At 42.4% G+C, this 14,358-nt stretch overlaps 2 protein-coding genes across 2 annotated transcripts; both read right to left on the bottom strand.

The window, feature by feature from the left end:
• Positions 1–8: 8 nt before the first annotated feature.
• On the bottom strand, positions 9–3,123 carry gart (phosphoribosylglycinamide formyltransferase; the record flags this gene model as incomplete). The annotated part of the gene is made up of 7 exons (XM_034678236.1): positions 3,020–3,123; positions 2,837–2,932; positions 1,373–1,522; positions 1,192–1,287; positions 940–1,114; positions 351–462; positions 9–95 (listed from the first exon to the last, which is right to left on the bottom strand). Coding segments are annotated over exons 3-7 (615 nt in total), but the record flags the coding sequence as incomplete, so codon positions are not given.
• Positions 3,124–4,155: 1,032 nt separating this feature from the next.
• Positions 4,156–9,125, bottom strand: LOC117808293. The gene is made up of 5 exons (XM_034677953.1): positions 8,992–9,125; positions 7,081–7,333; positions 4,983–5,249; positions 4,754–4,894; positions 4,156–4,658 (listed from the first exon to the last, which is right to left on the bottom strand). Exons 2-5 carry the CDS (start codon positions 7,322–7,324, stop codon positions 4,495–4,497), a joined length of 816 nt encoding a protein of 271 aa, XP_034533844.1. The 5' UTR covers positions 7,325–7,333; positions 8,992–9,125; the 3' UTR covers positions 4,156–4,494.
• Positions 9,126–14,358: the final 5,233 nt, after the last annotated feature.

Below are 14,358 nucleotides of genomic sequence, written 5' to 3'. Positions count from 1 at the left end.
TAAATATTGTTGAAGGTTTCACTCACAGACACTTCCTCTCCCTCCAGGAGCTCTTCAACCACCACAGTGTCTCCTGCAGATCCAAAGGTTCGGTCCTGACCGGGAAAACATACAGAGTGTGTGAAAACTGAACAGGAATGTATACATCAACCTCTCTGGGATCCAGGTACGACAGAGAGAACACAAACATGGCCTGACAATAATCATCATTTCAGATTTTCATGACGCAAAAGAAGCTGGTTGATTTGAAACCAGAGATGAACGCAGGCCGATCGTCCTCACACCTCAATGTGTGAATAAAAGACTCTTTTCTATCATTCAGGTGTGAACACAGAGAAACACTCTCATACCTTCATGATGTCCATCACAGCCTGACAGGCCTCGTCCCGGTCCCTCGCCACTATGACTCCCTTCCCCGCTGCCAGCCCGCTGGCCTTCACCACCAGCGCTGGGAAGTCGGCCCTGGAAGAGCCCAAAGCAATCAAACAAACTCAGCATCCATTCACAGAAAAACACATCTGGAACAGATGGTGAATGCCTGATACGGAGCGTCAAATGTTTGTCTTTTGTGGACCATTTAACTTCGGCGGCGCGCTGCATTGTCTGTCTGGGATGTGTATGGATGGAGGCTGTCAGAGCGTGGCAGCTGTTCTGCTCGAGATGCTTTATATGACCAGAAGAAATGACTTTCACAGAGCAGAGAGGACTTTGTCTTTGTTAGAGAAGTTTAGAGCGGATTGTTTTCTGCGACGTCTTTGAGGGCGCTCTCACATCAAGACATCCTACGTCAATAACTCGTGACACCGTCTGAGGAAACTAAACTTCTAGAAGGACTTCATTTTGTGTTTAATGGCTCTGAAAACAAAAATCTCTGATTAGCTGCTCTGTAAAGAAATGTGAGACATGAGTCAGAATGTGAGCTGGGTGAACTTCACTGACGTGCGGATGTATTTGCAGGCCTCCTCCTTGTCGGTGAAGGAGCCGTAGCGGGCCGTAGGGATGCCGTGACGCTCCATGAAGGCTTTGGAGAAGCTTTTGCTGGCCTCCAGCTGAGCTGCTTTAGCAGACGGGCCGAAACAGGGAACTCCAGCCGCCGTCAGGTCGTCTACGATACCTGAGTGAGATGTTACAGAACGAGATTTAGTTGAGAAATAGAACATGTTAAGAGCTGATTTGATGGATGTCACTGACCTGCTGCTAGTGGCACCTCAGGTCCGACCAGGACCAGCCCCACGTGGTGATCCTTACAGAACTGAGCCAGGATGGTGTGATTACTCACTGATACCTCTGCATGGAGAGAAACACAGAGATATTTATTGTGCTCTTCAGCTTCCTGTAACTCCCTGCCATGACTTGTGTGGTGCACTCTTACCAGAGTTGCTGATCTTTCCACAGTTAGCCGTCCCTGCGTTCCCCGGGGCCACAAGGACCTGCTGGATCTGCTCAGACTGGGCAAGCTTCCAGGCCAGGGCGTGCTCCCGTCCACCGCCGCCAACCACCAGCACCTTCTCTGCCATCTTACCTGAAAACAGATAACAGAAGACAGCAGCGTGTAGCGTTAAAACTACTCACACTTCGGAGGCCGTGTCGTTCTTCTCTTTAAGTATTCATAAAGAAAGCGTTTAATTGCATGCAAAGATTGACCTATAAGGAAAGGACTTCTCTGAGCTGTGAGGGAGCAGTGACCTTTTCTGGCGCCTGGGGTCTTAAATTATCTTGTAATGCCACACTGACACAGATCCAATCAAGTGGAACAGAAACACAAGTCAACAATTAAATGGCATGGTCACCAGGCAGGGCTGAATCACCGGCGACTGCAAACAGGGACTCATTTGCATAAAAAAACAAAGCAATTATCAGGCTGATACACAGAAAGCCACGCGCCTCTCACTCTCTCTCTCCATCAACAAACAAAGACAGGATCTAATTTTTGTCTCAGAAGCAAACAAATGTTCTCTTTTACAAGTAATCATTCCATTTTACACGTGAGGGGAAGAAAAATCTGATTTCACAGACAAACAGACCTTTTCTGATTCACTGATGAAATCCTCAACCTTTAAGATATTTAATCAATAACAGTCTCACATATTTCACACTCTGAAGGAAACTCTTCTGGGGGTTACAACCTGACTATAAAGATGTTTTCATTCTTGCCCTGAACGTCCTTATCTTAGAGAGCTCACTGAAACACAGACATGTTTGAGATTCCACAAAGAGGCAAACAGAAAGATGTTTATTTGTCAACTCAGCTATCACACTCCAAACCACCCTATCCTGCAGTGACCTGGACTCTTCATGTTGTGCAACTGCAAGGTATACATCTGTGTGTGCACACACATTGTCTCAAAGTATGCACTGTACAAAGGGCTGAGTGTTGCACAGTGGGTGCACATGTCCCACAATTAGACAAATAAGTGGCTTTGATTGGAATCACTCTGCTCATGTGACTCACATGTCAGGAGAGCAAATCAAAAGCATGAGTTTGACCATACTTCATGTCTTACAACTAAAACTACACGACTAAAATAAGAGGATCAAATCACTCTTTACTGTATCATAATAATAACTTAAAGCCTTCAACTTTCAGCATGCCTCACTAACATGACTTCACATGCAAACAGACACTCAAAATGCAGCAATCCTGCAGCAAAACAAGGTGTTGACAATCACTATATTCCAGCCAAATACAACTCTTTGTCCTATGCAGATACATGAGTAGAAGTAAGATACATTTGTTCTGCCTTTGCATGAAAAACTACAAAGATAAGACCCCACCAGTTCAGTTTTTCTTGGCACATCAGCCCTGCTTCACATACCTGTGTGAGTGAGCTCCTACCTGTGTGTTAGTGGATGTGTTAAAGCAGGAATCAGCCAGAGCCCAGTCAGGTCAGGACAGCAGTCTGAAGTATCTCCTCTGCTCTCAGCCTACAGACTGACCAGAGGATGCACGGAATGTCACTCTCTCAACAAACACATTACACACACCACGTGTTTCCAATAGATCACCATGATGTCTCACCAGAAACGCCAACAAAGTTATCTTACAGAGCTAAATCACTTCTAAGAGGTTCAGTTGTTCAAAGTTTACTTCATAAGGACAGTTAAAGTCTCTGTTTCTTACCCTCTTACGAGAGATTTTCCTGCAACTTTTGGGGGATTGTTTTCAACTTCCGCGGGGTGGAACTGTGCGGTGCATCATGGGAGTTGTAGTCACACGTCACTTGAGCGACCTCGTGAGTCGAATGTTTTTATTACACATTTTTTATTTTTAATATTTGAGCTTTCCACCTTAAACATATTTATTTTCTAACATTTAACGTATGACGAGTTCATTTGCAAAAGTAGGTATCTCCGTTTTTATAGATACGCTAGCAACTTACCTTCAATTACCTACTTACCTGTCCCTTACCTTAATGTACTCTAGGCCCTGCCTCAATTATCTATTCATTTCTTAATAACAGTAATTCAACCTGTCAGACAGATGCAGAGAAAGAGGAAAGTCTCAAGTAAAGTATAAACACCTCATGTACCTTGTTACATTTTACCTCCATAATTTTTAAGCTCTGTGATCTTTGTAGGCTTTAAGAGAAGCCCATCATCACCTCTACCGCCAGTCAACCCTTTGATTTATTTAACTAAACTTGTCTGATTCAGGCTAGACTAAAGTCCATGACACTTATATGCATCAAGAGTGTCCTGCAACACATTGCATGCCACCCTAACACATGACTGCACTGACTCTGAGTGTGAAAAACTGAGTAAAATATATTTTAAAATTAAATTCTGCCAGCATCAAAGTACCTCTGCTGCAGTTTCTCATCCACCGTCAGAGCTTAATGCTGACTTTGGAGCAATCAGGAGTTTAAACTGCTGATATAAGCTTTTGACTATCAGGATATAACAGCTCTGAATATTAAGCTGGAGCCGGGCCATTTCTTGCCCTGAAAGAAATCAATACATTCTGAAAGTCAATCCAAAAAGTGAACTGGCAGAGGGTGCAGAGTGGACAAATAGAGAGTGATGGGATCTGATCTTTTAGAGTTAGTTAACAGTCTAGAGGCAGCGGAGAGCGGACGGGGGAAAGCTTTGGGACTGAGTAGCACTGCGTGTGACGGTATGAATGTATTCATAATTAGTTACAGGAGAAAGGGTTGTGCTGCTTTTCATCATTTCAAATGCGCTTTATTCAAGTATCAGCTGTCGGTATAAAACATGAAACAAACAGTGATTAAAATGTACAAGGATGACAGTGTGTCTGCATTCTTATTGTCTTAACATTACCAGATTTTTACTTGCAAAGAAGTGTCCAAGTGTTCATGTTTTAACTGTGCTCTTCAGTAAAGTTGATGAAGTGATGATTTGTTCACTGTTTTCCCCTTTTGCCTTCTCTCTTCCAGGACAAACAGGACCAATAAAGTGTCGTATTATCTGTACGTTCATAATAAATAAAGGTCTTCCTAACTTCAAGTCTTGAGTCCGTGAGTTTCATTCCAGTCACAGCAGAGGGAGCTCAGGAGCACCGAGGAGTTCTTGTCCTAACTCTGACTGTCGCAGAGCAAACAGTGTGACGCCTGAACTGTACGCTGCAGGGATGGTGATGTGTGTTAACTTGGCTCCATCTTCTTGCTCCTCCTGCTGGAGCATTTGCTTTACTTGACCTACGAAGGAGAAAACATGGAGGAGAGTCTTTTTAAAAATGTGTGTGTGCTAGATGATACATTTGCACGCGTTAAAGCAGGAGTAGCAGCTCTACCCTCTACGTCCAGGGCTTTCCACAGCGGGTCAGATAAGCTGGACAAAGAGCACTCGGGCGTGAGTCTCTGCAGGACGTCTTCTCGTCGAATCAGCAGCACAGATTCGCTGCAAAGCCTCTGGTGCAGCTCTCGCTCACTCACTGATAAAAACAGAAGCAAAAAACATTAAACAAGTCAAAACCAGTAGACCAAACACTTTTGAAGTGTCCTTTCTCTGCTTGTACTCACCAACATCTAAAGGATTGGTCATGAAAACAGAATTAGGTGCAACGCCAAATATCAGCTGATGGTGCCAGGCGTCGGGCACCTCCTCGCCCTCAGGTATGGCCTGCTGCATGTTCATAGTCGCGATGGGAACAGCACCTTTTCTGATCCAGCGTGCGAGCCAGGGGACGAGTCTAGCCAGGCGGCGAGGGTGAAGATGGAAGAAGCGACCAATCACCTTCCCTTTACTGGCTTCCTCTGCCCCTTGGATGAGCTGAGCATGAGTGGCACCTAAAAGAAGTTGAAAGAATCTTCATCACAACTGTAAAATAACTTCTCAATATCCTGTTCTTTCTGTCCAACTTAAATGATAGAGGGTTTATTCAAGCTGTGTGATGACAGCTTGAGTTATGTCTGAAATGTCATTGTAAAAAGTTGTGTTCAATGGCTGGAAAAGTCCACGACAGTGCCTCCTTTTTGAGAGGCATAAATCTCTTTGTCTAATTCAAGAGGGTGCTTTTGAATCCGCCTGGTTGCTGGTGCAGCCAGCTGTCAGGCTGGCAGGAAGCTTCACTTATGGGTAACAAAGCCTCAATCAGCGGGGAACTTTCAGTCTCTGCCGGCATCTGTGAGAAGTGTAAGTGTCTGCATTTAAACGTGCCCTATACCAAATCATACTTTAGGTAGTTAAAGTCCATTACCTGAAATGTCACAGAATACTTAGGAGGAGGTAGATTAGATCTCATGCCAAGTGTGTATATGGTCTTATAACTGCCAATTAAGTGACTGCTCTTAAAGCATGAAAACTTAAGACACAGATGAGAGCGACGGATCCAACGAGACTTTCCTGCATGAGGGATACGACCACATCACCTCAGACTACTCACTGTACAGTTACATGTGTTGGCTGTTGAAGCTCCTGTGAAGAGTTTTTAATAGTTATGAAACCGACTGGAATTAATAAAAGAGGCCTTCATGTGAAAAACTGAAGAAACCAAGACTGTCAAATGTTTGTTTCCTCTTGATGCTGGTTCACAGAACAATGTGTGGTGTGCAGTCAAACACACAGGATCCAGGGCAGGTTTCGAAGATTTATTTTCAACAGAAAGGATCAGCTCAGTGCTGACAAAGGAGTGGATTTGGATGTGGATGATTTTTGCTATTACAAACAAAAGAGGAAAAAAAGGAGACATTAAATATCTAAATATAATAATTTGTCTGATGATAGAAAGCACGATGAGATTAAAAAAACAGTATTCACACATGTACTTTTTGCTAATAACTTTTTAATAATTGCTTTTCATAGGCTCTTGTTTATTTTATACTGTTTTGCACTATCTACGTTGCTGCTGTAACACTTTAAATTTCCTTGTTGTGGGCCAAATAAAGGAATATCTTATCTTATCTTCTGTACAATGCAAAATGAACTAAGAGAAATGTCCACAAGGTGGCGCCAAATACACACAAACCAAAAGCACCTCACATGAGCTTTAAGTTTTCAAAACTTGAAACTCTGACTGCACTAGCTTAACTCAAAGAGTTCAAAAAATAATGGAATGTTTAATATTTTACATTTGTTTTTTAATAAGAAAGTGAGATTTAAACATATCATAGACTTATTACACGTGAACTAAAATGTTTAAAGCATTTTTCTATTTTTAAATGGATCATTATGGCCTACAGCTTTTTTAAAAATCAGCTTACAAGAAGAAAGAGAGTTACCATGATGTTCTTATTTCTAAGAGATGTACTAGTGTATCTTGACCAAGTCTATACCAATGTTTATGATAATAATCTCTCTATTACTGCTATTTCATCTAAATTCCCTTTGTAACATTGTATATATCTAAATTGTATTTTTATTTTTATTTATCTATTTTTATTTTATTGTATTTTACTTATTGAAACTTCTTCTTGATTGTACTTATGTCTGGGTTGCTGTAACAACTAAATGTCCCCCCGTGGATCAATAAAGTAATATCTTATCTTATTAGAAATCAGAGCAAACTGTGGCTCCTTGGACATGATCATCCCCTTGTACACTCCTCTAATCTTTACAACGCTTACACCCACACTCAGACTTCACAGCTGTTATTGTAGCATCAGTGTATTACAAAATTACCAGCTTCACTCCTGGACAGGAGGTAGTCCGGCAGGGGGGACTCGTTCCTCCGCAGCCTCGTCTGGACGCACCGGTCCGCCTCTTCGGGGGTCACATCCACACCGAGGGCCTTTAACACGTCCACCACGGCTGTGGCCCCGCAGGCTGAGGCTCCGATCTGCAGGGTCTGCCTCTCAAAAGCCTCCTGGATGGACCACAGCATGGCTCCCTCCTCCTCCTCCTCCTCCTCACACACCTCCTCCATCTGACTCACCTGAGAGAGTTTAACAATAGATTTTATTTTAACATAGTGTTTTTATAAAAGCAATAACACCCGGAAATGCTGAATTGTAAGTATACACTTGATAATGGACTTATATTAATCATTAAATAAATAAAATATCAGTGCTTTCTCACCAGAGAGACAGACCGGAAGCAAATCACAACATTAGAAGTGCGCATGCGTGTGATTCTGTCTTCAACGCTTTGTTAACAGGCAGAATAGAGAGGCACAGTGACAACTAGCGCCCCTACTGGACATTTGTAGAACTACAGCGACACATTAAGGAAAGACATATCACATAAGTTAATAAAACTACAAAAAATAACCAGATTTTTTTTGTATATCTCACATTGAATATTATTAATATATCATATTATTCTATGATATAATATTATAATAATACTATTATATTCTTCACCCGCGGTGTCTCACGCTAGGTATTTTCTTCCTGCAGTGGTTAGACTCTATAATCAATAATATATATATATATATGAGTGATTTTAAGATATGCTTATCTTTTACCTCTTTAATTTTAATTTTAATTGCTAATAACTTTTTAATAATTGTTCATTTATAGGCTCTTGTTTGCTTTATATATCTATTTTGCACTTTGTCTACTCTGTTACTGAAACACTTGAATTTCCCCGTTGAGGGACGAGTAAAGGATTCTCTTATCTTATCTCTTATCTCTTATCTTAAAATCAAATATAAAAGGTGGAAGTTAACACATTAAGTTGTTAAAGCAATAAAAAACTACCTCCTAATAATCACAAAGTTCAACATTATTTTGTTTTTCTGTGCTTTGGTGACATGCTCTCTAATCAATCACCCCAGCATCTCCTCTCCCAAAGTGTCAAACACACAGTCCATGTAATCTGACTCTTCTCCATGTGGCCAGTAGATGTCAGTGTTGCTTCACTGTAATGCAGCAGGCAGGCAGGAGCAGCACATGAAGTGGCACAGCAGATAAGTGGTGTCACCACAGTTGATGCTGGGTGAAACAGCCTGAGGTGTGCAGCTTGTTGCCAACGGCCACCTCCTTCTTCGTGTCGGGCGCAGGTGTCACATTAGGAGGGGGCATGAGGGTGACTCCGCTGAATTTATATGAGTACACTGTATATATGAAATGTGCAGAGAGCAGCAGACCGACACTCTTTGGGTTTCATGAGGCGGAAAAAGCTTTTTGAGAAAGGTCAAAAGTGTGATGTCCGAATGGGAACTTTCTATGATTCTGTTACCCCTTCCTTCTTTTTTTACATCAGACATTTTATATTTATTCAAATATATATTCATTAAGAGTTTCAGCTTGTGTTGATTTTGGCGCCCCCTGTGGACAAAGTTGCACATCCGGTCTCTACTGACTTTGCCCTGTACATTATTCTTACATTAGCTACATAAAACAGGCAACACTGACTTTCCTTAAAGAACATGTGTCTTAATTATTCAAGCCAATGCACAGCGCCATCTAGTGGTCACCTTCTGAAATTATGCACACATGACATGAGTTTTAGTTTGTTAGGAAAGTAGAATTTATGCTCTGGAGTACCCAGCTTTGATCTTTCCCTCTGCAACTTTATCTGTACAGGATCCAGGATCGTCCGTCAGTGCCTGTAATCATGAACTTCAGACCTGGTTGATATTCGTCTCACCTCTTCTTCCTCCCAGTTTTCCACAGCTGCAGCGAAGGCCACTGGAAGCACTACAAGCAGACTGTGATTAAAGCTGACTGCAGCTCTGCGAACGTGACCCGGCAGCCCGATACGAGGCGTGCACCGCCGAGGAGATGAGGTAGGAGGAGGGTAAAGTCTTCACATGTCTGGGATGAAAGATGGAAACGGAGAGGCGGCCTCAGTTTCTCACAGGCAGCCTTCACCTCAACATCACCTTTTGCCATTTTTCAGATGCCAGAGAAGGCGAGCGGTTGAAAGGGAGCGGCGCAGGTTTCTGACTGTGAAGTCATCACAGGGCTCTGTTTCAGACATCACACCTGTCAACAGATATACGGATCAATATCTGTCTGAGAAAGGGAAATGAAGAATGGGAATACTGTGGACATGAGAGTTGCTTGAAAACATTGGTTGTGTTTGTAATTTGGGCAGACTCTTGAACTGACAAGTGTGCTGAAGTAAATCAAGAGTGGAGCACAAACAAACAAGACTGCAGGAGAGGAATGATTAAACAGTTCTGACATGGAAGTCAAAAAATACAAGACTTTCCCATCACAGCTTTCAAGCTACATGATAGAGCCTAGAATGAGACGCACAGCTCGGATCTCAGCCCCCCTTCTGGCCTGTAGAACCACTGCAGGTGTGATACACTTATACATCGGTAGCTGCAGTTATAACAGCTATATATTAACTGCTGCTTCAGTACATACAGTTACCCATAACACTTTTCTCGGCGTAGGTTCAGGAATGTTTATGTGCACCTTCCGAGAAGCATATTTCAAGCTTACTCACTCCTCTTTACGTGCCAGCTCTATTTCTGTAGCAGTGTGCATGCCTGTAGAATAAAATGCACTTGTTGAGAAATATAAAAGCCTGAATTTGTTGACAACTGACATCACATTAATATTTTAGACTGCATTTCATTTTCTTTTTGACTTTGGCTTCCTCTACCTGCAGAAAGAGTGATGTTTGTTATTTCTCCTCCATGGTGTGTAGGGAAGAAGATCTGCTGCCAAAATAGAGGATTCAGTGCAGGGTGAAGGAGGCACAAGGTGAACGTTTCTACACTGATCATAATGATGTTTCATAATTTCAAGTCAAAGTAATGTCTGAAAAGCAGACGATTCTCTGCTTCTGTAACATCTTTACTGGACATTCGCGCTGCATGATGACAAGTTTGGTAAACTGCTGTGATGTTTTGCCTCCAGGGTGTCTTAAAAACACATATTTCTTTATTCTCTTGACTTCTGTTGGCATGTTTACAGCTGCGTACATTTTCCAATATCTATTAAGAGCAAACAGCTGGAGGCCGTTTGAGATTGTTTTCTTCGTCCATTACACCGTGTCCATACTCCAGATGCATTTTATTGTGCTGTCTTCCATTCAAAACGCGCTCAGATACTGCTGCTGTTTGAGAAGGCGTCATGAAGCCTTCAGGTTATGACTTGCTGCAATGACCTCCAGAGCGGAGATGGTGAAATTACAAATATTTTTCAGTGGAGAGGAAGAATAAATCCTTTGAGAGTGAGAGTATTCAAAGTAGACATACTGATTCGACGACACCATGGCTGCAGTGTTTTTTAAATGTTGTTATGTGCAGGATGCTCAAAACCAATTGAACTATTAGGATTAGCAAAGCTATCTGAATTGAATCCGTAATAGTCTGGTTTGGAAGGTCATAAAGAGGCATCACTCCTGATTTCCATGTTTCAGAATCAGTCAAAAACTCCTTTACGTACAGAAACATGGCACACACTTCAACACATGAGGAAACAATCAGAAAAGGTCTTGCAAAAAAAAAGCACCTTGGTTAATCCTGTGATCTTTACCTTGATGCTTCTCCCGGCTTTGCAGAAAAACAGGTGGAAACGGTGAATCTGTGAGCGGCGTACAGGTCTGTAGTCGTCCCCTGTGAATAATAAAGGAGTCTATTTAAACACTATCTCTGTGACCTCAGCAGCTGTGCTGGGATCTACAGGATTAACCGGCGCCTCTCAGGTAAGCTGATTCATAATAAATAGCAGCAACGCTTTGAAAATACCCATAACAGCACATTAGCATTGAAATGAGGTAGCACTTTTTGTCAGCAGGATAGTTCTGGGTCACCGAGACAAACGTTGAATACTGCCGGAGGGATTGAAGGACGCACTTGGCTGTCCCCTCGCTGGCCCAATACGCTCACATAGCTAATGTCAATAGTGGTAACATCCTGGCTCGTTTGCAGAGGAGCATGGGAGGAATTTCTTCTCTAAAGCTGGAAGCCTATGGCAGACCTTTCTACATGTGCTGTAAAATTTAAGGGTCCTCCTCACAAAGCCATGAGCTGTGTGAGATTTCTACGTTACATTCTTCACTTCAGCTGGCCGTAAAACATCTCCTGCTGTTAACTTACCTTTATGTAGGCCATTACAGCACCTGTCTAGTGCGTACCCTCATTTCCTGCTGCGTTAGTTATCCGGATTTCAAAAAGGCAAAGGCATAAATACTCAGAAGGAGCACTTAGTCTCTGCTAGGACAGCGTTTCTGCATTTTGTTAAACACATAATAAGAATTTTGCAATCCAAGAAACAAAGTGGGAGCTCTACGTGACTCCAACCCACAGTTGGAAGCGTAGCTGGATCTGACACAGTCCTATACCTACCAAGCTCACTTAACAAAAGCTGATTTGTACTGGTTCATCATAAAGAACTGAGCGCTTTGTTCTCTGAGTGAATACTTCATATTATAAGTTGTTCTTTAAATGGCAGATAGAAGGTCCCCCCTCAATGCTCTTTTATTAAGGAGCCTATTACACTGTGTTCAGTCCGATGGAGCACCGTGTCACCGCTCTGAGTCGGCTTTCCTCTCAGCAGAGTTCAAAATCATATTTCATCTCTCTACAGAAAGTAAACGTAAGACTATGAGCACAGTTTAAATACTCACATTACGTTAAAATTCTGTCTGTTTGGAGCTATGATATCGTTTTCATAACATCAACTCGGTGTGAAAGTTGTGACATTTAAGAAGTCTGCATTACAGTGTTATTTCAGCAAACTAAAGACCTGCAAGTTGTAAGACAATCACAAGAAAATAGGTTGTTTTTTCTTACATCCATGTAACTTATTAACAGCGAAACTGAGACCTTCTTGAAACAGATGAATGGGTGCCACTCCTGGTGATGTAATGAACTAAGAAAAGACAGGAAATGATCATGTTGCAGATGTTAATGCTGCACATGAAAGGAAATCAGGGCTGGAAATTGCTTCCCTGTAAAAGTTGGCATTCATTCCCAGACGGTCGGACGATAAAGACAATGACTATGCACTGGAACGCGATGGGATGGTAGTACGTTTTGCATGTGTTTTTTTTTTTGCAGAGGATAAAAGAGAAAAAGGTAAACACCTCATAACTTTTGACTTTGATTACAAAACACATAAAACAAATGCACTGGTTGTTTTTTCCTGAAGCAAACGATGATGATGTGGTATAATCAGGATAATGGGCTCTGAGGTTCTCATGACACTTTAAAAAAAAATCATTCAGGCATTATCTATTAATGCATGCACTGGCTGGTATCCAGTCAAATGCTTAACATGAGCTTTCAATGAACATGAGCAGCTGCAAGGCTCTTGGAATAGAAACAGAATCACATGCCACGTTCAATTACATCTCACAGAAATATCGTGCCACGTTTTATCAGCGTCAGAAGCTGTCATGTTTTATATATGGTACATCATGAAAGCAGTGTTAATCAATTTTAATGAGGGTCTGAAGTAGCCGATATAAAATCATTTGAGGCTTTAAGATTCACAATAGCTCCTCGTCCATTATCACGTCTCAGCAGGATCACCTCCTGACTTTTATGGAAACTAAAGACACACTCGTCTGAGCTAGCTGTGTTAAACAAATGCTCTCCATCATCAGCTTACAGCCAAACAAACTGTCCTTGATTTTCCTCTCTGCCAGACATCTGTCAGGTTTCTCTTGACACCGGGACATTTTCTGCTCCTTCCTCATATTTCACAGTGAAAAGGTGATGAGTTCTTTTCTGAAGATGTCAGCCTCAGAATAGCCGTCCTGACTCTGTAAATCACACGTATGACATTCCCAAAGTGGAAAGAAAACTTTCCAGCTGTTAACTCAGCGAGCTCTTCAACTCTGACACGGCCGGGCTGACGTGGCGGCGGAGCCCTCACACACTGATTAGGCAGATGTGACTGAAAGGTGCTCTTTAGGTGCCGACACCTGCGTCAGGCAGCCTGGCATTAGCTCATGATGCCCGCTGTGGGAGCTGTCACTTTAGCTGAGTGTCTCCACAACAGAATGCCATTTTCCCTTCTCCGTTTCTCAGGACCCCCTGCTGCTCGGTCCGCAGTTTAACTATCAACCTCTGACATTTATCAGCTTCCCTCTCGGCCTGGCTCCTCCAAAACGTCTTTTTCGCCATCCAGGAACAAGTGTTAAAGGTTCAGGGAGGCTTCAAAAGGTTTATGGAGAATGTGTCTGCTTTTATCTGCCCTGGCGGTGAGAGACTGGCAAAGGGAGCATCAGATAAGAGCAGCAGTCGAGGGTTTTGGCCTTGCCAGAAACTTTGACTCAGAATTTATTGCTCTGCAGTGAAAGGAGGCTTACACCGTCCTCACCTGAGAGACTACAGCGCTGGTTTCATGTGTCTGAAAGAATACGTGTCCTTTATTTCTGAAGAGTAGATTGTTCTTTGGAACCTCCAATTTAAGCGTTTATTTAAGATTGTTTTATATCTGCCCACACACACACACACACACACACACTGAGCCTTTCTATTTCAGAATGAAGCTGCCAAGAGGAAGGTGGCCAATCTCCAAGGGCGGACTAGAAATATAAACACAGACCTGGACTTCTGGCTCAGCCCTCAGAACACCACCTAGAGATTTAGTACACAGGGACAGCCGGACTGACACGAGGACTGAAAGTTCCCAGAAGTCCCCTGACATTCTCCTTCTCCTAAATTTGGATTTACACGCACGCTTTCAATATTTTAACAGCTAAAAACTGAGCCAGTACAACCAATACCCTAGTAAGAAATACAATGAGAGTTTTACAGTGTTTCCCCAGAAGATGGCGCTCAAATCAGGTCGAAATCAAACACGTGCGGTACCCTAATACTTAAATAAACCTCCTGGAGTGCCGCTTTAATTGAAAGATTCATCAGTTTACTGTAAATCTATGATCAACGTTACACTTCTCCTCTCTGCCAACTTCTCCTGCCAAGTGGATCTTCTCTTCACTCTCCAAGAAAGCAGAAATAACAAAGATATCTGCCGTTAAGGGCTGATAAACTCAGAGGAACTCTTTATATAATCAACATATGAATATGAAACGACTTGGACT

The sequence above is a fragment of the Notolabrus celidotus genome, chromosome 24, assembly GCF_009762535.1.
Source record: "Notolabrus celidotus isolate fNotCel1 chromosome 24, fNotCel1.pri, whole genome shotgun sequence".
Classification (NCBI taxonomy): Eukaryota; Metazoa; Chordata; class Actinopteri; order Labriformes; family Labridae; genus Notolabrus; species Notolabrus celidotus.
The sequence above is the reverse complement of the archived record's forward strand: the minus strand, read 5'-3'. Positions and strand labels throughout refer to the sequence as shown.

Excerpts from the sequence above, each read along its gene's own strand:
- LOC117808293 (XM_034677953.1), bottom strand. The coding sequence starts at position 7,324 with ATGGAGGAGGTGTGTGAGGAGGAGGAGGAGGAGGAGGGAGCCATGCTG. Across the intron at positions 5,250-7,080 it reads CCTGTCCAGGAGTGAAGCTG|GTGCCACTCATGCTCAGCTC; the intron begins GTAATTTTGTAA and ends AACTTCTTTTAG. Across the intron at positions 4,895-4,982 it reads GACCAATCCTTTAGATGTTG|TGAGTGAGCGAGAGCTGCAC; the intron begins GTGAGTACAAGC and ends TGTTTTTATCAG.